Consider the following 20,309-nt stretch of genomic DNA (forward strand, 5'->3'; position numbering starts at 1 on the left):
ATACAAACATTTGAGGTTCACTTGCTCTATGTACCGTTTAGGAACGACCGATGTTTTGTGTAGAATGCGTGATGTCCATTATCAAGGGCTTGGAAGCATTTGGATTTTTGACATAATTGTAACTGATTTGCATTCCGCGCACTGCCATGCAATTCGCTTGCAAAAAGCATGCTCACGGGCCATGTGTAATTTTTTAAGATGATCCATTTCATTGCTGGATAAGGGGGAACAAAGGTTCAAAATGCGTGTGTAAAATATTTACAATCCAATATTTATGTAAACCCTGACTAAAATCAAGAGTGTGTGTACATTATTGGTCATCTATCTTGTTCATTGCAGGAAAATACTTCCGAGTGTGGACGGGCACATTTTGTGCGGCCATATGTGGGGGTCCTTCTTGTCCTTCAACTCATTCTGCCTTTCTTTCACCACTGACACTCGCTGCCATTCACTTACATGTCGACAGAAGGTCAGGTACCCAAAGCAAGTGTCCCGTCTTCTGGATTTTTTTTTTTTTTGGTCTCACTGATCAGTTGAAACGTTCCTTTAACGTGACAGCAACAAAAAAAAAACATGTCAATTTGGGGCCAAATGAGGTGATGTGGAATTCTTTATCATCTCTTCCTTTCTGGAGCGTTGCAGCGTATAACAGACGTGATTTGATGCTGGCTGTGCCCTGGCGCTGTAACAAGTACTCACGCTTCGGTGCAATGAATGCTGATGAGCTCAAATGAGTTCTGATGTTGGAAAAAGAGATTCTACATGAATGAAAATGGATATATCTCAACACGAGATTTTATAGCTCAATTCCGACAAACAACGCACTTTTCGTCGCATAAATGCTCTTTGACCAACCGGAAGTAAAAAATTGATCACTGGTCACATTATGACCTGTTTACAACCTCTCCGTGACCCTTACAATTTACAAAGCAAGCATTTTTTTTTTTTTTTTAGCAAAACAACCGCTTATTATTTTTTATGGGACCACACGTATATGTGACCAAATATTTGTGAAGTTCTTCCATTCAGAAAGTTACTAAAGCACATGACATCTGGCAAAGTCAAGACAATTAAAATTGAATATCGTGGTCATTAATGTAAATTCAAACAAATAGGAAGATGTAATAATACAGTGTTCAGTGCAATAAGGCTGTGATAGTTTGTGATTTTTTTTAATTTTTATTCCCAATACAGTTTGATTTAAGTGCAGTGATTGGTTGACTCTTTAATTTAAGTGTTTTGTAAAGATCCAAATTCATTTATAACAAAGCAACAGGACTTAGAATGAGTTGTTTGTTCAAAATTCCAAATCATGAATTCTTTATGCTATTCCACTCGGGTGAAGTGATGCGTTCATGTTTGCTTCTTGTATGGGGAATGTAGCTTCTGAGCAGCTTTCTGTGTTCTCGGTATATTATTATCAGTATGTGACGGCTTTTCATTTTTGAAAGTGACTCTTCACTGTGGCACAGCGTTTCATTATGACAGCAATATCTATTTTATATACGAGGCACAAGCAAGTTCCATTAAAAAAAAATACTGCAATAAATTACAACGTTGAATTAAACTGTTAGGGCCAATTATCACAGGCGTTTGCAGAACCCTCGTTATAAATTGCAGTATTTCTATTTTAGTCCTCTAGATGTTGCTGATGTACGGATCAGCTTGCACTTGCACACAAACCAAATGCAGCAGAAATATTTTCCTCATGCGCTGCCCGCCCTAGAATCTTCCTATGATGGCCTAACGTAACAGTTAAAGTGGAAAACGGCACAAACATATTTTTTTCAAGAATATGTTCCCAGCAGGCCCACTAGTTGAAACGTGACATTCTGATTAATATTACATTTGTGGAATATGAGATAAGCAGCAAAATCCCTCCGTTTATAGCCATCTCAGGGGGCGGCCATTTTGTCACTTCTGCCGACTGAACATGACATCACAACTGCTCAGGGCTCAGGTAACGACCAATCACGGCTCAGCTTCAGAAAACAGGTAAGCCGTGATTGGTCGTTAGCTGAGCCCTGGGCAGCTGTGATGTCATTTTCAGCCGACAGAGGTGAAAACAAAATGGCCGCCGCCCAGACATGGCTAAAAATGGGTGGATTAACTCTAATTCCCCAAACGCAATATTTAGCAGAATGCCTCGTTTCAAACAGTGGGCTTGCATGGAACATATTCTTGAAAAATGTTTGGGTTGACATCCCCTTTAAAGCAAATTCAAGTGTTTTCTGCGGCAACACTCAGCATGTTGCGTTGTTGAACGTCGCAACTCACCACCCGGTCGACCTTTGAGTGGCGAGATGACATCTTGTCCTCTTAGGTCCATTAAAGTCTTGCCAGTGAGTTGACGGAGTTAAACTTTGTACAAAGCGACCGTGATTCTTGTCCGTCAGCTGAAGTGGAGCCGTGTTATCTGTCTTTTTCCTCTGTCCGCCTGATTTTTCAGCCTGCAGTGCCTTGTGGCACTCACTTTGGATGTTACATTGACGTTCATCCCGCAGGCCGCAGGCCATGCGAAGGACTTCGCAGAACAAATGGTTGTGGGGACGTGACCCTCTGCCGCCGTCTGTGGTCGGGCCTCGAACGGAAGCACAGGCTTTGTCCGTTTTCGTACATTCCTACCACTTTTCTCCCGTTTTGCGTCTTTCCTGCCACGAATGACTGAAACAATTGAATGTTTATGTTTGCCTTGTCAGCCTACTGTTGTTGCATCTTTGCTGTCCCCCAGCATGGTCGGGAGAGATTTGCCAGGAGCATTGCTTTCAAAAGAAATAGAAACTGCTTTTACCCCGCGGCTTTGAACTTAGGTCTTAAAACAACACGGCTGTATATTGAGCAAAAGTGTTGATAAGCCACAACGTATTAATTAAGGTCTGTGTTGTAATTTTGTTTTCAATGACCTGTATTTATTTGCATGATGTTTTAGAACACTCGGAACGAGTTTTGTGTAAATATTTGAGTGGATATGAAACATTCCTCTTGGGTACATCTCGGGGAAATGAATGAGGAACAAAGTTTGACTTCAGTGAAGCCTATAACACTTTTATGTATTTGTTTGTTCAGCTGGAAGTTTTAAGCACAAAAGGTACAGGTGGTAAACAAACGGCCTGATTACACTGACATTTATTTAGAAGAAAAGTAAAGAACAAAACTAAAAAACAAATAAGGCAGGGGCACATATGGGATCTTATTAAAGAATTTCTTAATAAAATTGATGTATTTGCTGCTTACCTAATTTATAATGTGTATTTATTTATTTTACATTATTTGTATTATTTGTTTAAAGCAGAAAGGTGCTGAATGTGTATGATGCTTACGTGCGCACAGCAAGCATTTCACAAAAAGATCCAGAGATAAAAATGGCAATATATTGACAGTTTGAGTCTCGGAAAGAATGTTTCAATGTTTTTGCACTAACTTTGCTCTTTATTTGGCTTACATTGTCGTCGACTGGGGATCGTTGTTCCGCTCTTTGTGCCAGCCTCTCATCATGCCACCTCATTTTTGTATGCAAGGCGGTCTGCACAATACAACTAGCTTAACTTTGTAAACATTTTGTCAGTCACATTACAAATGGATATTTCAATGTTTATATCTTTGGTGATTAAATGCTCTTGATATTTTTCATTTTTCAGCTCTGCGTCATTATTATTCCTTCTATGGGGGGGATGAACTGAGCAAACAGACACACACAACGCACAGCAACTCGAACACCAGCACATGTGGAATTGGGATGGGGGGAGGATCGGGTGGGGAACGTTACAGCCAAGATTCACTGAGCAGTCCTATTTTCAAAAAGTTATCGATCATTTAAAATTTTAGGCATTCACGGTAAAGCCAATCCAATCTCCGCAGCATGATGTGACTTCAGGGCTCCTCTTCGTTCCCTTCGGTGGTCACTGCTGTGTCAGCTGTCAAGGGTTAAAAACAACAAAAATGCGGGCGATGTGGACCAGGCGACAAAACCATCAGTCAAGTGGCTTGTGCATTTGCTCACAGTGTCACTCAGTAAAGACACCAAGGAGAAACATGATTCTGACTCTGAACATTCTGCACACGCTTCTACTGCTAGTTGTGGCCTCTCTGTTGCAATAAAGACGCCCGCTATCATTAATCTGCTTGTGATGACTGATACCATTCATCCACTGGTGCCTTCTTACTCTTAACTGTTCTATAAGTGACTTCCACTGTCTCTGATGTTGAAGTCTGGCATAAGTGACTTCCACTGTCTCTGATGTTGAAGTCTGGCAAACTGGATGGATTTGTACTTTATGACAATCACCATGCAAGAGTTCAGAGGCTCATCTCTCATTTAGAACAGACAAGCACTATTGAGGACCCTTGAACTACAACTTTGCTGCTGAACTTCTTGTCATTTTGGGTAAAACCGTTTTATTTGGCTCTTTTTTTAAATTAAGTGGAGACAACTCATCTGTGGTGCTTAAAACAATTGGCTGACATGGAACCATAATAGAATATAAAAAGCCTTTAAAATCCTGATTTTATAGCTGCAAAGTGTGAAAGAGACTAAGAGCAGTTGTGAATAAAAAAAACACATCAACAATGACAGCTACACATGAATAATTAAGTAGCATATAAACATCTAGGAAATGTGTGAATAGATAAGTTACTTGTGCAGAGAACAAAAAAAAAAATACTAGAGGATTTAATCCAGACGAGACGAGTTCAAAGTTTAGACGCTAGAGCCATGGGAGGGCCTGGGTGTGCTCAGGCCCACCCAGATTGATAGACTGCCCACCCAGTGAGATTCATGAAAAAATATATACTTTTACATTTTTTGTAAATTATTATTAAATTATTTTCGAATTTGTGTTTTTTTATTTCATTGGATATTAAGAATGGCATAACTGTGGTTGTCTAAGGAAGATCTGAACTTCGTATAATTCGGTTTGTCATTTTATTTGCATATATGATGTGTCGGGACGGGAGGATTGTGTTCGATGAGAGAAATATTCAGGACCACCCTGATTTTTCCAGGCGCACCTATTAGCCGCGTTCCGGCTCCGCCCCTGCACTAAAACGGTGCTTCCTGCTCTGTGTGTGACTGTAATTCAGAATGAAGTGGGGTGGGGGCTGTTGTAATCCAAGATACCTCAGTATTCTGCAGTGAACAGGTGCCAAGTGGAGTGCAGGGTGCAGCCCTCATTTGTCACTATGTCAGTTGAACACACTCCCCAAAGAGGACGCGCATAGTGGCGGCCGCTCGCTATGTCTCCTGCTGTCAATCTGAGCATGTGTTGCACCTTCGGAACGACTGCACTCAATCTTGTTTGACAACTTGCCAGTTTGACACTTGTCTTTTACGAGCCTACACGTTTTCCTCCGTTCTACCCGTACAGACTGATGATGTGATTGGCCGGCACACAAAAAGATGTATGGCAAGCAAGCCCTTCAGACTTAACAGACTGCATTTATCTGAAAATCAGTATTGCTACTTGAGTTTGCGATATCTACAACATAATTTTGACTAGTCACAATTCCAATTCAAGATATCGACATGCACTTTTCAGATGTCTTAAATTAAGTTTTAACTAGTTAAAAATGACATTGTATCTCAAACTCGAGTTACATGTAATACGATTCAGATTGCAGATCCGTAATTTCCTAGAGGGTAGAATAACAGATCTCTTGAATAAAAATTCCAAGTATTCAAAATGTAATTATGAAGGCATGAAGACCTTGTTGATATCTACACTCAAAAAACGGTTGGGTTAAAAATACAATTTTGGGTAAATTTGACCCAATTTTCTGGGTTATTTTGCAGAAAACAACCCCAAAAATAGGGAGTTGTGCTTGTTGCACAGTTTCATAATGGATTCCAGTCCTAGATTTGATTACATTTAACAGTTCAATTTAATTAAACAATATTGTCTTATTTTGTGTCTTGGTTGTTTGTGTTAAAGATAGAAGAATTGATGCACACAGGTGGGTGACAGGCAACAGGGCATACAAGTAATACGTATTTATTCATTTCTTATCTTTTTAATATATTTTATCCATAAAAAAATGTAGACTGCTTCTTCAGCTCTCTCTTTCTCTATATATATATTTGCCTCCTAATTTTTCAACCCTTTCTTCAGGGGCAACAGGGACTTGGGTCGCCTTCTGGATTCCAATCTCAGCTTGTTCCAAACGCCTGAGCCTAAAGTAACCACACACACACACACACACACACACACACATACACACCCTTACTTCCTACATCAATCATCACAAACATTGGCATGTGAAAGAAAACGGAAGTCTTCAAACAGGCAAAATAGATTTATTGAACGTACATCTACAGGATATCATGGGAGAGTTTCAATGAAATATCATATTGTATGATTCTCATTTTAATCTCTAACTGAGCTTGCATCTTATTCTTCAGCATCCTTGGCCTATAATGCGAACACAAGAAAGATGTGGTGTTGGTTTGGTGTCACATGACAGCAGAGTGGCGTGACAGCAACTTTGCTTCTTTTGAATGTGGTACTCACCTTTCCAATTTCCCGACTTTTGGCTCTCAGCTTGTTGACTTGAGACTCTGCAATGTCTGCACGCTCCTGAGCCTCCTCCAGCTCGTGTTGAACCTTCCGCAGCCTGGACATGTGCGTGTTGGCCTGTTCCTCCTACGGGGCAGTTCGACAAGTGAGTTAACATCAAGTTAGCAGTTTTGATGTAGTGGCCAGTGAGGGTAGATTTGATTGACGACTACAGTATCAGATTACTACATGGCCTTTTATACAGTATGTGTAAAATAAGCAACTATGAGACTTACAGCCTCTTCTGACTGCCTTTTGTAGGCCTTGACCTTCAGTTGCAGCTTGTCGACCAAATCCTGAAGCCTGTTGACGTTTTTCTTGTCTTCCTCAGTCTGATAGTAGAGATGTGAGTCAATTCTATTATTTTGCACAGCTTTCAGAGAACAGTTGACAAGAGGCAGAGAACTAACACCGACCTGGTAGGAGAGCTCCTTCACTCTTCTTTCATATTTACGGACGCCTTTGACTGCGTCGGATCCTCGCCTCTGCTCCGCTTCTACCTCAGCTTCAAGATCCCGCACCTGAAACAAAATAGAGGTTTACCATGGTCTACAATATGATTGCCTTTCAGTAGTCCGGACCCGGGTGGAAGAAGATCTTTACCCGAGCCTCCAGTTTCTGGAGCTGCTTCTTGCCTCCTTTCATGGCCAGATTCTCAGCCTCGTCCAGGCGGTGCTGCAGGTCTTTGACTGTCACTTCCAGGTTCTTCTTCATCCTCTCCAAATGAGCGCTGGTGTCCTGCTCCTTCTTGAGCTCCTCTGCCATCATGGCAGCCTACAAGGCAACAATCATGAGCTCAACAATAGTTTTTACACCAAAGTGAATGACATGCGTTAAAACTCACATCAGTGATGGCCTTCTTGGCCTTGTCTTCAGCATTTCTTGATTCCTGCACAGCATCCTCCACTTCACTCTGGATCTGGACAAGGTCAGCTTCCAGCTTCTTCTTAGTGTTGATCAGGCTGGTGTTCTATTTTAAATGAAGCAAATGCTTACTTTCAAATTGTTGCAAGAAAGACAACTTGCTTTGCTCTGAAAAGCACATGTGCAGCGTACCTGAGAGTGCAGCAGCCCAACACGCTCACTGGCATCAACCAGCTCAGCTTCAGCCACTTTGCGGGCTCTCTCCGTCTGCTCCAGAGCAGCTCTGAGCTCCTCGATCTCAGCCAGCATCAGGTTGTTCCTGCGCTCCACCATGGCAACCTGCTCCTTCATGTCTTCTTGGCCTCTAATGGCTTCATCAAGATGAAGTTGGGCATCCTGTATGACGAAACATTAACACAAATCAGTGCCTCCTTTCTGTCAAGCTGTTCCAGTGTCTGTACCTTGAGCTGTCCCTGGACATTCCTCAGCTGTTTCTGGGCTTCAGCCGCCTGGCGGTTGGCATGGCTCAGCTGAATCTCCATCTCATTGAGGTCTCCCTCCATCTTCTTCTTGATTCTCAGAGCATCATTCCTGCTTCTGACCTCAGCATCCAAAGTGCTCTGCATGGACTCGATCACACGCTGACTGTTCCTCTTGATCTGCTCCATCTCTTCATCCTTCTCTGCAAGCTTTCTGTCGATCTCACCCTTGACCTGGGTCAGTTCGAGCTGAACACGAAGAATCTTGGACTCCTCGTGCTCCAGAGTAGCCTGTGGACAAGCACGACTTCTATTAACTAAAAAGCACGTGAAAGTCGCTTGACATAAAGTGGAGCCAAAATTCTCTTTACAACCTGCCCGGTCGGTATGATTTAAAATATGATGATTAATTGTTACCTCTGCCTCTTCCAGAGCTGTCTGAATTTCACTCTTCTCACTTTCCACTGCCTTCTTTCCCTTCTCAAGTTCATGGATTGTCTTTCCAGTCTCTCCAATTTGCTCGCTGAGGTCAGAAATCTCCTCTGTAAGGTGTAGGCGAAACAACAGAAGATGACAGTTTTGCTGTTTAAAATAATGGTCTTTGGGTAAAATCGGGGTACGGGTCTTACGTTGCAGGTTCTTGTTCTCCCTCTTCAGGGTCTCCAGGTGGTCCAGAGCTTCTTCATAGGAGTTCTTGAGTTTGAACATCTCAGTACTGAGTGAGCGGGCCTCCTTCAGAGCTCCCTCCAGTTCTGCCTGGCTCTCTTCGTATTTCTGCTTCCACTCAGCAAGAACCTGAACACAGACACAAACATAAGAGCATATTCGGTGATCTTATGTTAAACCTAAAAACTGATGTATGTTCACTTAAAAATAAACAATAAAAAACATACCTTGTCAAAGTTCCTCTGCTTCTTGTCAAGGTTGGCAGCCAGAGCGTTGGCTCGCTCCACATCGATCATCAGGTCTTCCACTTCACCCTGCAGCCTCTGCTTGGTCTTTTCCAGAGAGGCACACTTGGAGTTCACTGCCTCGATGGACTCCTCTGCATCCTGCAGACGCTGGGCAAGCTTTTTCCTGCAAAGGCACATCAGTTGGTTTAATGATGGGCAAGCGCTTTAATCTACATTGCCGTAGCTTACTTTGCCTCCTCGAGCTCCTCAGTACGTTGAATAGCATCCGTCTCGTACTTGGTTCTCCACTGAGCCACCTCTCCGTTGGCCTTGGACATGGCTCTCTGCAGCTCGGCTTTGGCCTCCTGCTCCTCCTCATACTGCTCTCGGAGAAGGTCACAGTCGTGACGGGAGGACTGAACAGCGTGAGCCAGGGCGTTCTTGGCCTGCCACCCAAAAGAAGACGAAGGTGAATACAGTATTCTCCGCTAATCATCAAGTCTTTTTTTTCCTTTTATGAGGCTGATTTTATGGACAGTTACCTTCACTTCCTCCTCAATGTGCCTCTTGAGCTCCTCAATCTGCTGGGTGTAGCCCTGCTTCCCTCTTGTGAGCTGAGACACCAGAGCTTCTTTTTCCTCCAGCTGACGTGTAAATTCACCTATTCAAAGATGGTATACTCAAGCCATTAAAATGAATATATAACCAGGACCAAGCTTAAAGGAAGAAGAATTTTTTTTTGTTCAGGTACCGCACCAACAAGTAGTCTGGTTGCTGTGCGAAGTGAATAAACAATGTGATACTCTTATGGTAGATTGTTTGACAAGGTGATGCCTACCATTCTCAGTGTGAAGTCTTGAGTTTTGAGCGCTTATGTCATTTAGTTGACGGACGTTCTCATCATTCCTGGACTTAAGCTCACTCAGTTGATCTTCTAGTGTCCTGCACATCTTTTCAAGGTTAGCCTGGTGGAAGAACATTTTCTTAAGCACAGAAACACCATTTGGTAATTCTTGGTTGAAAGAAGGTGATATGCTCTCACTTTGGATTTTGCAATTGTTTCCATATTGCAGCTGAGATCATCAATCTCCATCTTGTATTCACTCTTCTCCTTCTCCAGCTTCTGTTTGACCCGCTGAAGGTTATCAATCTGCTCCCCGAGCTCAGCCACGCTGTCAGCTTGCTTCTTGCGGAGAGCGGCGGCGGTGGCCTCGTGCTGCAGGGTGGACTCTTCCAGGTCGCGGCGCAGCTTCTGGAACTCGGCCTCGCGCTTTTTGTTCATCTCGATCTGAGCAGAGGTGGCACCCCCGGCCTCTTCAAGTCGCTCACTGATCTCCTCAAGTTCCCTGGCGAGATCAGACCTCTGCTTCTCCACCTTGGCGCGAGCAGCCCGCTCGGCTTCAATCTCCTCCTCAAGCTCCTCAATACGGGCCTGAAAGAAACAAATTTGAGTTGCTATTTTCTTAAGCTATTTCATTGTATTTATACGATGAATCTTGTCACCAAATACCTGAAGTTCTTTTATCTTTTTCTGTAATTGAACTCCGAGAGTTTGCTCATCTTCAATTTTACTCAGTAATTGGTTGACCTCAAAGTCCTTCCTGTAAGTGGTCATTGGCAGTGTTAAAGCTGTAGGTCCTTTTCAGCATATTAGATGAATACAGAAAATATATCAATATACATACTTCTTTATTTTTTCATCAGACTGCTGCTTGTCATTCTCAAGATCCATTATAGATTCCTGAGCCAGCTTTAGATCTCCCTCCAGCTTCCTTTTAACTCTTTCAAGATCCATACGAAGCTTCTTTTCTTGCTCCAGGGATCCTTCAAGCTGTGAGGAATAAACGTGTCAAACATGAAGTCCCATCTCGTTGGACGTTTGCTTCAACATATGGCTCACTCACATCATCCACTTGCTGCTCCAGCTTGGTCTTGGCCTTTGTCAGAATGTTGACTTTGTCTTCCTCTGCCTGAAGGTCATCCAGGGTCTGCTGATGGGCCTCTTGGAGGGCTTTCTTCTCTTTGGTCAATTTGGCAATGGTCTCGTCTTGAGAAGTCATCTCCTCCGTCAAGTTTTTGACCTGCACAAGTGAACGTACATTTGAGTGAAACAGTGTTCTGGATGAATGCTGATTTATCCCAAAAAAGCTAACTGTCTAACTTTGTTCTCAGTGGCATGTTTCTCCTTTTCTACTTTGGCCAGGGTAAGCTCCAAATCATCAATGTCTTTCTTCAACTCGGAGCACTCGTCCTCCAACTTCCTCTTCTTGGCTGTCAGCTCAGCATTGAGCTCCTCTTCGTCCTCCAACCTTTCAGTTGTCTCTTTGAGTTTGGCCTCAAGCTGGATTTTGGCTTTGATGAGCCCCTCACACCTTTCCTCCGCATCAGTAAGGTTCTCGCTGTCCTAGAAAGCAAATCAAGCAGGTCCATGTCACTTCTTGGTGCAAAATATTTAACAGGAAGGACACGTAAAGTGACATTGAACCTACAGATTGCACTTGCAACATGAGATCATTCTTCTCCTGCAGCAGAGAAACCATCTTCTCCTCCAGTTCCTTCTTCTTGGCCAATGCCTTTACAAGATCCTCCTTGGTTTTTTCAAAGTCCTCTTTCATTTGAGCCATCTCTTTTTCAGTCTCTGCACTTTTCAGCAGAGGCTTTATCTTGAAGTAAAGCTTCATCCATGGCCATGTTTTGACATTCATGAATGAGCGGACGTTGTACTGGATGGTGAAAATGGCTTCCCTGATAAAAATGTAAGCAATGTTGAGTTAAAGGAGTCAAGAGAATTTGCAGAGAAATCTTGACTGACACTGTACCTCCTCGCCATCATCTTGACAAACTCTCGTCTCATTAGGTAACCTCTGCAGAGAGCCTGAGTCATTGTGACCAGCTCAGCCAGTTTCTCATCTCTCATCTCTTCCAGTGTACCCAGTAGGCCGGCTTTGAAGAACACCTGAAAGTCATGACATTTACTGTCTTTTGACTTGTCTTAGACAACTGCTGTTTACCGTCATTAAAAAGTAATGATTTACTCTACCTTGGTATGGCCAAACTTGTACTGTGTGTGATCTACATCGATGGAGCCCAAAAGTTTCTCTGAGGCTTTCTTGTTGTCGATGAACTGACCCTCAGGGATGACGCTGGCGTTTAACACTTTGTATCTGAAAGTAAATGTTTCATTCATTTGGGATGCAATATTTTGAATGACTGAGTCACTGGTAACATTCGACTATGTTACCTTTGCTTGAAGTCACCATAGAGGATTCTACTGGGGAAGCCTTTCCTGCAGATCCTGATGCCCTCCAGCACGCCGTTGCAGCGCAGCTGGTGGATCACCAGATGGTTCTCCATCAGACCTAATATTTTTTGTTATGAATCAGAATTAAACATTTATCAGAATTTAATAAGTTCACAAGCATCATAAGAACATGTTATATTCATAGAGTACATTTTAAAGGAATAATGGGAATAAATAGAGTTAAAAGAATCACACCTGGCGTCTTGGATTCGTTAGGGATTAGGCAGCGCACAAAATGAGGATGCGTGCTCCTCAAGTTTGTCATCAGTTTGCCGAGATTCTCCTGAGGAATTGAAAAGACATCACATTGGCCTAGTTTGATAAATGGAACACAGTACATACATTCAATGAAATATGTACAGTACAGGCGGTATTCGGGTTACGCGGTACTCGACCTATGTTATTTCGACTTTACAACGGCCGAGTCTCATCCGCCATTTTGTCTCCAGCCTTCTCAATATGCTGATCCAGCCAAAAGGAAAGCCATTGCGATGGAAACAAAGCTGGATATCATCAAAAGGTCAGAGAAAGGCGAGACGCCGACGAACATCAGATATTTGTTCAGAGATTTGGGGGTTATCAAAGCGTTAATTCCGATTTACGCGGAAATTCGGTTTAAGTCGCCAGCGTAGGAACGGAACTAGTTCGTAACCAGAGGACCACCTGTATTCTGCTTCTTCAATTTACCCTGAACAAAGCAGACACCGTTTGGAAGGAGCCACCCTTCTTCTTGCCACCTTTCTTTCCACCTGCACCCTCAGCTGTTGGTGCAATCATCATCTTATCAGTAAGACTATGTATGGTTGTCAAATCGATACTTCCTACCTTCTGCTGAGGCGTGGGATGCATACAGGAATGACAACAGCTTGGTAGAGGACTTCTGGTAGAGCTGAACAACTGAGTCATTCAGGGGGTCCTTGTTCTTGTCCAGCCAGCCGAAAATGTTGTAGTCCACAGTCCCAGCGTAGTGCACCAAAGAGAAGTGGGCCTCAGCCTTGCCTTTGGTCGGCTTTGGCTTCTCAAAGGACTTGTTCTTACCAAGATGCTGGTCGTACAGCTTGTTCTTGAAGGTTACGTCCGAAGCCTTGGGGAACATGCACTCCTCTTCAAGGATGGAGAAGATGCCCATTGGCTGAAATGAAATTGCTCTATTACTACTGTATCAACATATATATTCGAACGTAAAGATGGTTTTCTTGTATACCTTCTCAATAAGCTCAATACAAGCAGCCAAGTCCATGCCGAAGTCAATAAACTCCCATTCGATTCCCTCTTTCTTGTACTCCTCTTGCTCCAGAACGAACATGTGGTGGTTGAAAAACTGTTGCAATTTTTCATTGGTAAAGTTGATGCAAAGCTGCTCCAAGCTGTTATACTGAAACACATCAACAAAAGTGAACATTATTGTGACTAATCTTGTGCTATACTGTATGCCCCTTAAACTGTTGTTTCAACATTTGGTACATTGATCAAAGTATACTCACATCAAAAATTTCAAATCCAGCAATGTCCAACACACCAATGAAGAAGCTTCTGGGCTGCTTGGTGTCCAGCATCTCATTGATTCTAACCACCATCCACAAGAACATTTTCTCATAGACTGATTTGCAGAGGGCAGAAACAGAGTTGTTCACCTGTTGACACAAATCAACATTAATTAAAGTTTCAAGAACTCCCATTTAACCAACATGGCTAATGAAGCCCTCGTTGTACCTGGGGCACAGTCTGACCCTTCGTCACAAACTCGTTTCCGACTTTGACCCTCGGGTAGCACAGAGCCTTCAAGAGGTCAGCGGAGTTCAGACCCATGAGGTAGGAGATTTTATCAGCGACTGAAATGCAATTATATTAAACACATGCTTGACTAAAGAATGACGGTTAGATAGATAGAAAAGCAATAGTGGATTCATGTTCGATGAAAGCAAAGCCATCTGCGACGCACCCTCAGTGCCATCAGGCTCGGCTTGCTCTTCACGCTGCTTCTGCTTGAACTTCATGTTTCCGTGTTGCATCACAGCTCCAGTTAGCTTGTACATGCTGACCTTCTCTTCAGCAGTAAAGCCCAGGATGTCAATGGCTGTCTGTAGTGGACATTTAAAGGTAACAAGTATAGCTTTGTGTACAGCACGTGAAACCGACCCGAGAACTGAAGTGGATGTGACGTTCATCGTACATCAGTGGCAATGAACTCCTCAACATCATTGATGCTCTTGACAGTAATTTCACCCTGACTGATCATGGGATAGTCGTACGGATTGGTGGTGATGAGCAGAGCCTCTGCGAAAACAAAATATGGGGTTAATCCTGGCTACCTGCCACAATACACCAAAGTTCAAAGGTCCAAATGTCTTCATACCGAGCAACTCCGGTTTGTGGCCTGTCATGAGCTGATAGAAGATGTGGTAGCTCCTCTCAGCAGACAGCTGGAAGGTCACACGAGACTTCTCAAGCAAGTCTGGAGATCACACGGAACAATGTTAGAAATGTCACAAAAGCAAGCTGTGTCATTTTTTTGGCTTACATGTTTCGATATCGGCAGAAGCCAGCTTTCCCGAGGTGCCAAAGTGGATTCTAATGAATTTACCCTGCATGTCAAACGAGAGGTAGTAAGTATTTTAACACTTTGGACAATCGTTGTGTGAGGAAACAAAGATACTTACAAAGCGGGATGAGTTGTCATTCCTCACAGTTTTGGCATTTCCATAAGCCTCCAGCAGGGGATTTGCTGCAATGATTTGATCCTCCAGTGATCCCTTCATGAAGAAAATAAATCAAAGCAAAAAAACGATTCAACGATTCAAATCAGATTATGTAGTACTGTACGTTAAATTTCAGTGTGTTTAACAAGCAGATTTACATGAGATGAATTAAGTTTAAGATTGCACCAGTGAAATTATTTTTATGCATTTCTACCTTTATTTTGCCTGAACATTGCTCTTGCTTTTTTCCTCCAGGCACTGCGATTGTCGCAAAGTACTGGATGACACGTTTGGTGTTCACAGTCTTTCCTGCACCGGATTCTCCACTGAAAGGCAAGAGAACAAACAAGCAATTAGCAATTACTTTCTTTCGTTTTTTTATTTATTTATTTATTTATTTTCCTATAGATTCAATAGTGCCAGATACAGTATAGGAGGCAAACGTACGTGATGAGAACGGACTGATTTTCCCTGTCTGTAAAAAAAACAACAAACAAACAAAAAACCCTATTATCTGTCAAATCCATATAATATATATATATATATATATATATATATATTCCAAAAGGCTAAATGATACCTTGGAGCATGAACTGATAGGCATTATCGGAGATGGAGAAAATGTGGGGAGGAGCCTCAATTCTCTTTTTGCCTCTGTATCCTGCTACGACCCCTGAGTCATACACCGGTAGCCACTTGTAGGGGTTCACAGTGACGCAGAACAACCCAGAATAGGTCTAAAAAAAGGAGGTCATAAATTCAAAAATGATGAATGTCAAGCTTTTTAATATCTCCTTCTGGAGGGAACTCACGTAGATCATCCATGCTGCATAACGCTCTTTGAGGTTATACAGCACAGAAGGCTCGCTGAGGTGGGTCATCATGGCCATGTCCTCAATCTTATCAAACTTGGGTGGATTCATTGGGAATATTTCATCCTCCTTTACAGTGAGAGTCTGACACAGAAGTACAAAAGTGAAAGAGTGGGCTTTTAAGAAACAATTGTGTGGGCGCACACATTTAAATCAGTCATTCAATCATCAGTGGTAGTCCATGCTTCCAATCATATGTAGAAAGTTTAGTCCTTTTTATTTTCCCATTGTGTAAAGCAAGGTCCACCTTTGCATGCTTGGGTTATATGTAAGAACTTGATCTGGACTCACTTTTAACCCCATCAAACACGAACAAAATGGGAAGTGGTGAATTGGACTAAATTTCAGCAAAACACACTTGTACAAAAGTACATCTCCAAGTACTTTTGTCCATTTACATTTACAAAAGTCAAAGACTTTGCCTTTATGTAACTTCCTCCGATCATTGATAACTTCACAAAGTTTTATTGTTTTCTTTGCAGCGTGGCGGTTCTCACCTTCCCACAAATTGTTTCCACGGTGGCTTTACCGCCATCTTTCTTTAACAATTTGCCCTTGAGGTACATCTCGCTGGCTTCGCTCACAAAGTAAGATGTCTTGGCGTCAAAGGGAGTGTTTTGGGCTTCGATACGTTCTTTTTCTGGCTTGCGGAGGTAAACCGCCGCCGCGCCGAAGCACTCCATTTCTGCGTCCCCACTCATGATGATGCTTGACTGCGAGAGGGAAAAAAAACAAGCCAGCCGACATTTGTTAGGGTCACGTGATAACCCGCTCTGTTCTGATATCTGGTGGAAATACAAATACCGGGAGATGGATAGATGAATAGATAGATAGATGGATGGATGGATGGATGGATGGATGGACGGATGGACGGACGGATGGACGGATGGACGGACGGACGGACGGATAGCTAGATAGCTAGATAGATAGATGGACGGATGATAGATAGATAGATAGATAGATAGATAGATAGATAGATAGATAGATAGATAGATAGATAGATAGATAGATAGATAGATAGATAGATGGATGGACGGATCATAGATAGATAGATAGATAGATAGATAGATAGATAGATAGATAGATAGACAGATAGATAGATAGATAGATAGATAGATAGATAGATAGATAGATAGATAGATAGATAGATAGATAGATAGATAGATAGATAGATAGATAAAGCACTGTCCCACATTCACTGACTGTTAATTAGAATGAATGATGGACATAGACAACAGAGACAACTTACTCTCTTCCCTCCCTCCGCAGAACAGTGAATGATGGTCGAGGATGAGGATTCTGAAAGATGGAGTAAACACAACACAAATAGTTTAAACAAATTCCTAATAAGTGTAATAAATAAAGAAGCCGGCGGTCCTTCCAAATCCTGGCCAAATTGTGTGGAGGCTTTGTGATCTCTGGCAGTGAGTGGCCATGCCCTGCATTGTTTTTTAAGCTGCTGTCTTGCCTTATTCTAATATAAGACTGAGAGCCACTCACCTTGACCAGTCGCCTGTCACTCCTTAAGGGCGTCCGGCCAGCCTTCTTATATAGAGCTGGGCCTTCACCGGACTTTGATGACTTGCTTATTTTGGTCATGTTCATTTACGCCTATTGTCTGGTATCATCTTTCAATGCCGATCGATAGCTGATCACAGACGCCGCTCCTGATCACTAATTTGATCCTTCAGGGGAAATTATGAAAGACACAGATGGGATCAGAGCAAAAACAATGTAGTTTGTATGACAGTAATGATAATTGTTCATTTAGTTCTACAAAGGCACTCCACCCTTGTCAGCAGCAGATTAAATTGGCTTGTGAGTGTTGATAGGATGGTTTTGTTCAGACATTCAAATAATTCCATTTGATGAATTAGTTTTAAATAGAAACTATTAGAACGCGACAAGCCATAGTAAATCGAAAATACATGACACACAGAGGTTGTAAATTTGACTTAAGGAAATAATGCCAGATAGAGGAAAAAAAGACTATACACATAGACGAGAACAAGACTTTAAAAACATTTTTTAACCGCTTGTAAATATTTTCCTGGCAGGCATGCTGTGTTACCAAAGTTCCGACATTGTTTGGGTCTTTACAATAATCTCTCTAATGCACCTTGGCACTGAGGAGCATCCAACTTTAGCTGCAGAGAAGCGCTCATATGTCACTGGTATTTTGTTACAGAAGCCTTGCAAGTCTTTCCTGTGACAAAGGAACAAAATGAAGAACTTGTGAAAACAATGATACCGTGCCATGGCCGCGTCTCGGCCTGATCAAATACCAAAAGTTAATGGGATTTGTAGGAAGACACAAAGAGAATGTAACAATGCTCGTATTAATAGCAGCGTATCCGGTCAATGGATTACAGGGCGGCATTATTAAACAAGGGCATTCTTCCAACACTGCATATGATAACAAAGCCTCCAGAGTTTCATTATATCAAAGTAAAGGGGTGAATCTGGGATTTTTTTTTTTTTTTTTTAGAAATATCTCAAAATGGTTGTACAGGATTTTGAAGGAATCGCACTAAGATGAATGAATAAGATGAAAGACAGACAATTACTCACTGAGGCAGTGTCAGCATGAAACAGCTGATGATTGTACATGTCCTCATTCTATTTTTATTGCTGTGCTGTACTAATTCGATCTAATAGAGCTCACATTTAAAGACTCTTTTGTTCCCGCATTGCTTTGAGCACTTTCACATTTATTCTCTTGTTTCCTGTTTCTGTCATTTTATGTAATAGTTTCTTTATTGACAGTAAAATGCCATGTTTATGTCGTTTGACCTCTAATGTTAGTTTTGAGGACTTCTTGGGAGATGCGTGGAATCGGAGCAGGAACAAGGTTCCATCAGTGGCCTGCTTGATTGAATGACTTCTGACACGCAATCTACAATAAAAAGCATAATGTATTTGTTTGCCCCGAATTCCTGGCTCACGTGTTTTTCTTGTGTTTTGGGCCGATTTGCTAACCTAAGCGCTCAGACACGCGACACCATCTTGAAATGTGTTAGCTGCATCCCAGGGCTGTCTCAGCATTCTTGCCATCATGAATGCTGAATATGTATGAATATATTTGCAACTACACACCGTTTTGATAAATGGGCTTTGCTTTGAAGACGTTTTTCTACCTCCAAGAAACACAAAGTAGATTAACACTGTCACATTGATCACTCAGTCACACAATGCTAAACAGTGAACATGATAGGAAAGGAAAAGCTCACACTGATGCGGGTATGTAAAGTACAAAAAACAAATAAATAAATATGCATTTATTCCAGAATCCAACATGTTTTAATGGCTGTTGATTGAACACTAAGCCTGTCTGGAGCACCGGAAAAATTCCCAGTGGGCTTCGAGTGGGCGCTATTTGAAACCGCAGGTTCGTTTCAAATACAGTAAAAAAAAAACTGCTTTTGGTAGACCGAGCCAGGGGGAATTTTGGTCAGCCTGCTTTATAGATCGTTCAGGCTGCCATTTTGTGCACACTGTCGATGAATCGAGCATTCACAAAGCAACTGTCCCTTTCTCTCTCCCTCTCTCTCTCTCTCTCTCTCTCTCTCTCTCTCTCTCTCTCGCTCTCCCCTCCTCCCCTCGCACCACTGCTCACTCACTGGCCATCAGACAATCTGTACGCTTAGTCGGGACTCGAGCAAAAGTCATCGAGCAAGAGTCATCGTTCTGTACTAAAATGTAAATTGATTAGCTTAGCTTCACACAGCCACGAAGGTGCAGTCAAAAATAAGGATGGATAATAGTAAGAGCAAGGGTAGTGTAAAAAGGCAATAATAAAGAAAAAGGAGAGCTAAAGAAGCTGACGCGGCCAAATATGCCAAACTCAAATGGTTTTTGAACTCATCACAGAGCCTTGCAGCGCATGCGTCCAATGGAAGCTATTTTAGCGAGCTATTTTAGATGGATTTTACACTAATAAGCGTAAAATTTTACATCCTTAAAAAATTCTGTGAGCTAAAGCGGGCTAGTCTGAGCCATGAAACTCTAAGGCTAAAATTGAGTCCCACTCCAGCCCTGGATGTAACCATCATAATGCTTTACGCATACTTTTATTGAGCGTAAACTTCAACCCGGAATGCTATCAAACAAATTGAAGCCTCTTTTTTTGAAGACTTACTCACTATCTGCCAAACTGCTGCTTGTTGTGAAATGAGCAGAGCACCATACAGCACTCTCATCTTAAATATTTGCTCACAAGTCAGAGCAACGAGATCATCCAAAGGCCAGTACATTGTGCCTCCGCATTGTCCGATGCGGAATCTGCAGTGAACAGGTGACTAGTTTCACATCTCTTGGATTTTCAAGAAAGGCACTTGGGTCATCTCTAGGGCACAGGTTTATTTTTAAACTCTTCCTCTAAATGGTCTTGTTGCACTGTGCACGCTGACAGATGAAGTGAAGACAAGGCCACACTCGCAGCTTGACCTTCTTCCAAGTCGAGTGTTTGTTCCCCATATGGGGCAAGGAGGGGATCATGTTATATGACGTTTGGTAGTTTGCATTCTTTCCTTGTTGAAAGATGACACTGAAGTGACAAAGTTGGGCTGAGGGGGCTTTGGGACTGAAGGCTGTGGGCTTCACACCCTACGAAATAGGCCAATATGTTAAATAAAATGTGACACTCGATCTGTT

The 20,309-nt window shown here is 42.3% G+C and overlaps 2 protein-coding genes and 1 long non-coding RNA gene across 7 annotated transcripts in view; 2 read left to right on the forward strand and 1 right to left on the reverse strand.

Moving 5' to 3' along the window:
• cacna2d2b (calcium channel, voltage-dependent, alpha 2/delta subunit 2b) overlaps window positions 1-3,630 on the forward strand; it is a 29,833-nt gene extending 26,203 nt beyond the window's left edge. The window contains exon 38 of the mRNA XM_086039601.1: window positions 340-3,630. Coding sequence (XP_085895727.1) covers window positions 340-435 — 96 coding nt within the window. The 3' untranslated portion in view covers window positions 436-3,630. The remainder of the gene's footprint in view (window positions 1-339) is intronic.
• Window positions 3,631-5,766: 2,136 nt separating this feature from the next.
• Window positions 5,767-18,589, forward strand: LOC147142163 (uncharacterized). Its single transcript, XR_015088019.1, has 3 exons — window positions 5,767-6,171; window positions 15,040-15,117; window positions 16,139-18,589. It is a non-coding gene; the product is annotated as an uncharacterized LOC147142163 (long non-coding RNA).
• Window positions 5,972-16,926, reverse strand: LOC147142164 (myosin heavy chain, fast skeletal muscle-like). Of its 5 annotated transcripts, none has more exons than XM_086039598.1 (40): window positions 16,906-16,926; window positions 16,154-16,369; window positions 15,597-15,740; window positions 15,365-15,521; window positions 15,232-15,259; window positions 14,999-15,110; window positions 14,746-14,838; window positions 14,607-14,670; window positions 14,442-14,540; window positions 14,259-14,362; window positions 14,028-14,166; window positions 13,799-13,917; window positions 13,570-13,719; window positions 13,290-13,460; window positions 12,911-13,217; window positions 12,773-12,846; window positions 12,281-12,368; window positions 12,026-12,143; window positions 11,825-11,948; window positions 11,604-11,740; window positions 11,274-11,529; window positions 10,946-11,188; window positions 10,689-10,865; window positions 10,470-10,615; window positions 10,295-10,385; window positions 9,827-10,216; window positions 9,623-9,749; window positions 9,327-9,445; window positions 9,034-9,230; window positions 8,785-8,968; window positions 8,521-8,686; window positions 8,309-8,433; window positions 7,874-8,182; window positions 7,605-7,808; window positions 7,393-7,518; window positions 7,152-7,322; window positions 6,965-7,069; window positions 6,785-6,880; window positions 6,504-6,635; window positions 5,972-6,166 (listed from the first exon to the last, which is right to left on the reverse strand). In XM_086039598.1, the coding sequence occupies exons 2-40, from the start codon at window positions 16,355-16,357 to the stop codon at window positions 6,143-6,145; spliced, it is 5,820 nt and encodes a 1,939-aa protein (XP_085895724.1). In that variant the 5' UTR covers window positions 16,358-16,369; window positions 16,906-16,926; the 3' UTR covers window positions 5,972-6,142. The 5 variants fall into 5 exon arrangements, with proteins under 5 accessions (XP_085895724.1, XP_085895723.1, XP_085895720.1 ...); XM_086039599.1 differs by lacking the exon at window positions 5,972-6,166 and adding an exon at window positions 6,274-6,404; XM_086039597.1 differs by having other exon boundaries at window positions 6,785-7,069.
• Window positions 18,590-20,309: the final 1,720 nt, after the last annotated feature.

Source organism: Filicampus tigris, chromosome 9 (assembly GCF_054856515.1).
Source record: "Filicampus tigris isolate MCC_2025a chromosome 9, RoL_Ftig_1.0, whole genome shotgun sequence".
Taxonomy (NCBI): domain Eukaryota; kingdom Metazoa; phylum Chordata; class Actinopteri; order Syngnathiformes; family Syngnathidae; genus Filicampus; species Filicampus tigris.

Coding starts and splice junctions, on each gene's coding strand:
- LOC147142164 (XM_086039594.1), bottom strand. CDS start 16,357: ATGAGTGGGGACGCAGAAATGGAGTGCTTCGGCGCGGCGGCGGTTTAC. Junction 14,363..14,441: donor CCACAAACCGGAGTTGCTCG/GTATGAAGACAT, acceptor TTGTTTTCGCAG/AGGCTCTGCTCATCACCACC. Junction 10,386..10,469: donor TCTGATGAAAAAATAAAGAA/GTATGTATATTG, acceptor GACCACTTACAG/GAAGGACTTTGAGGTCAACC.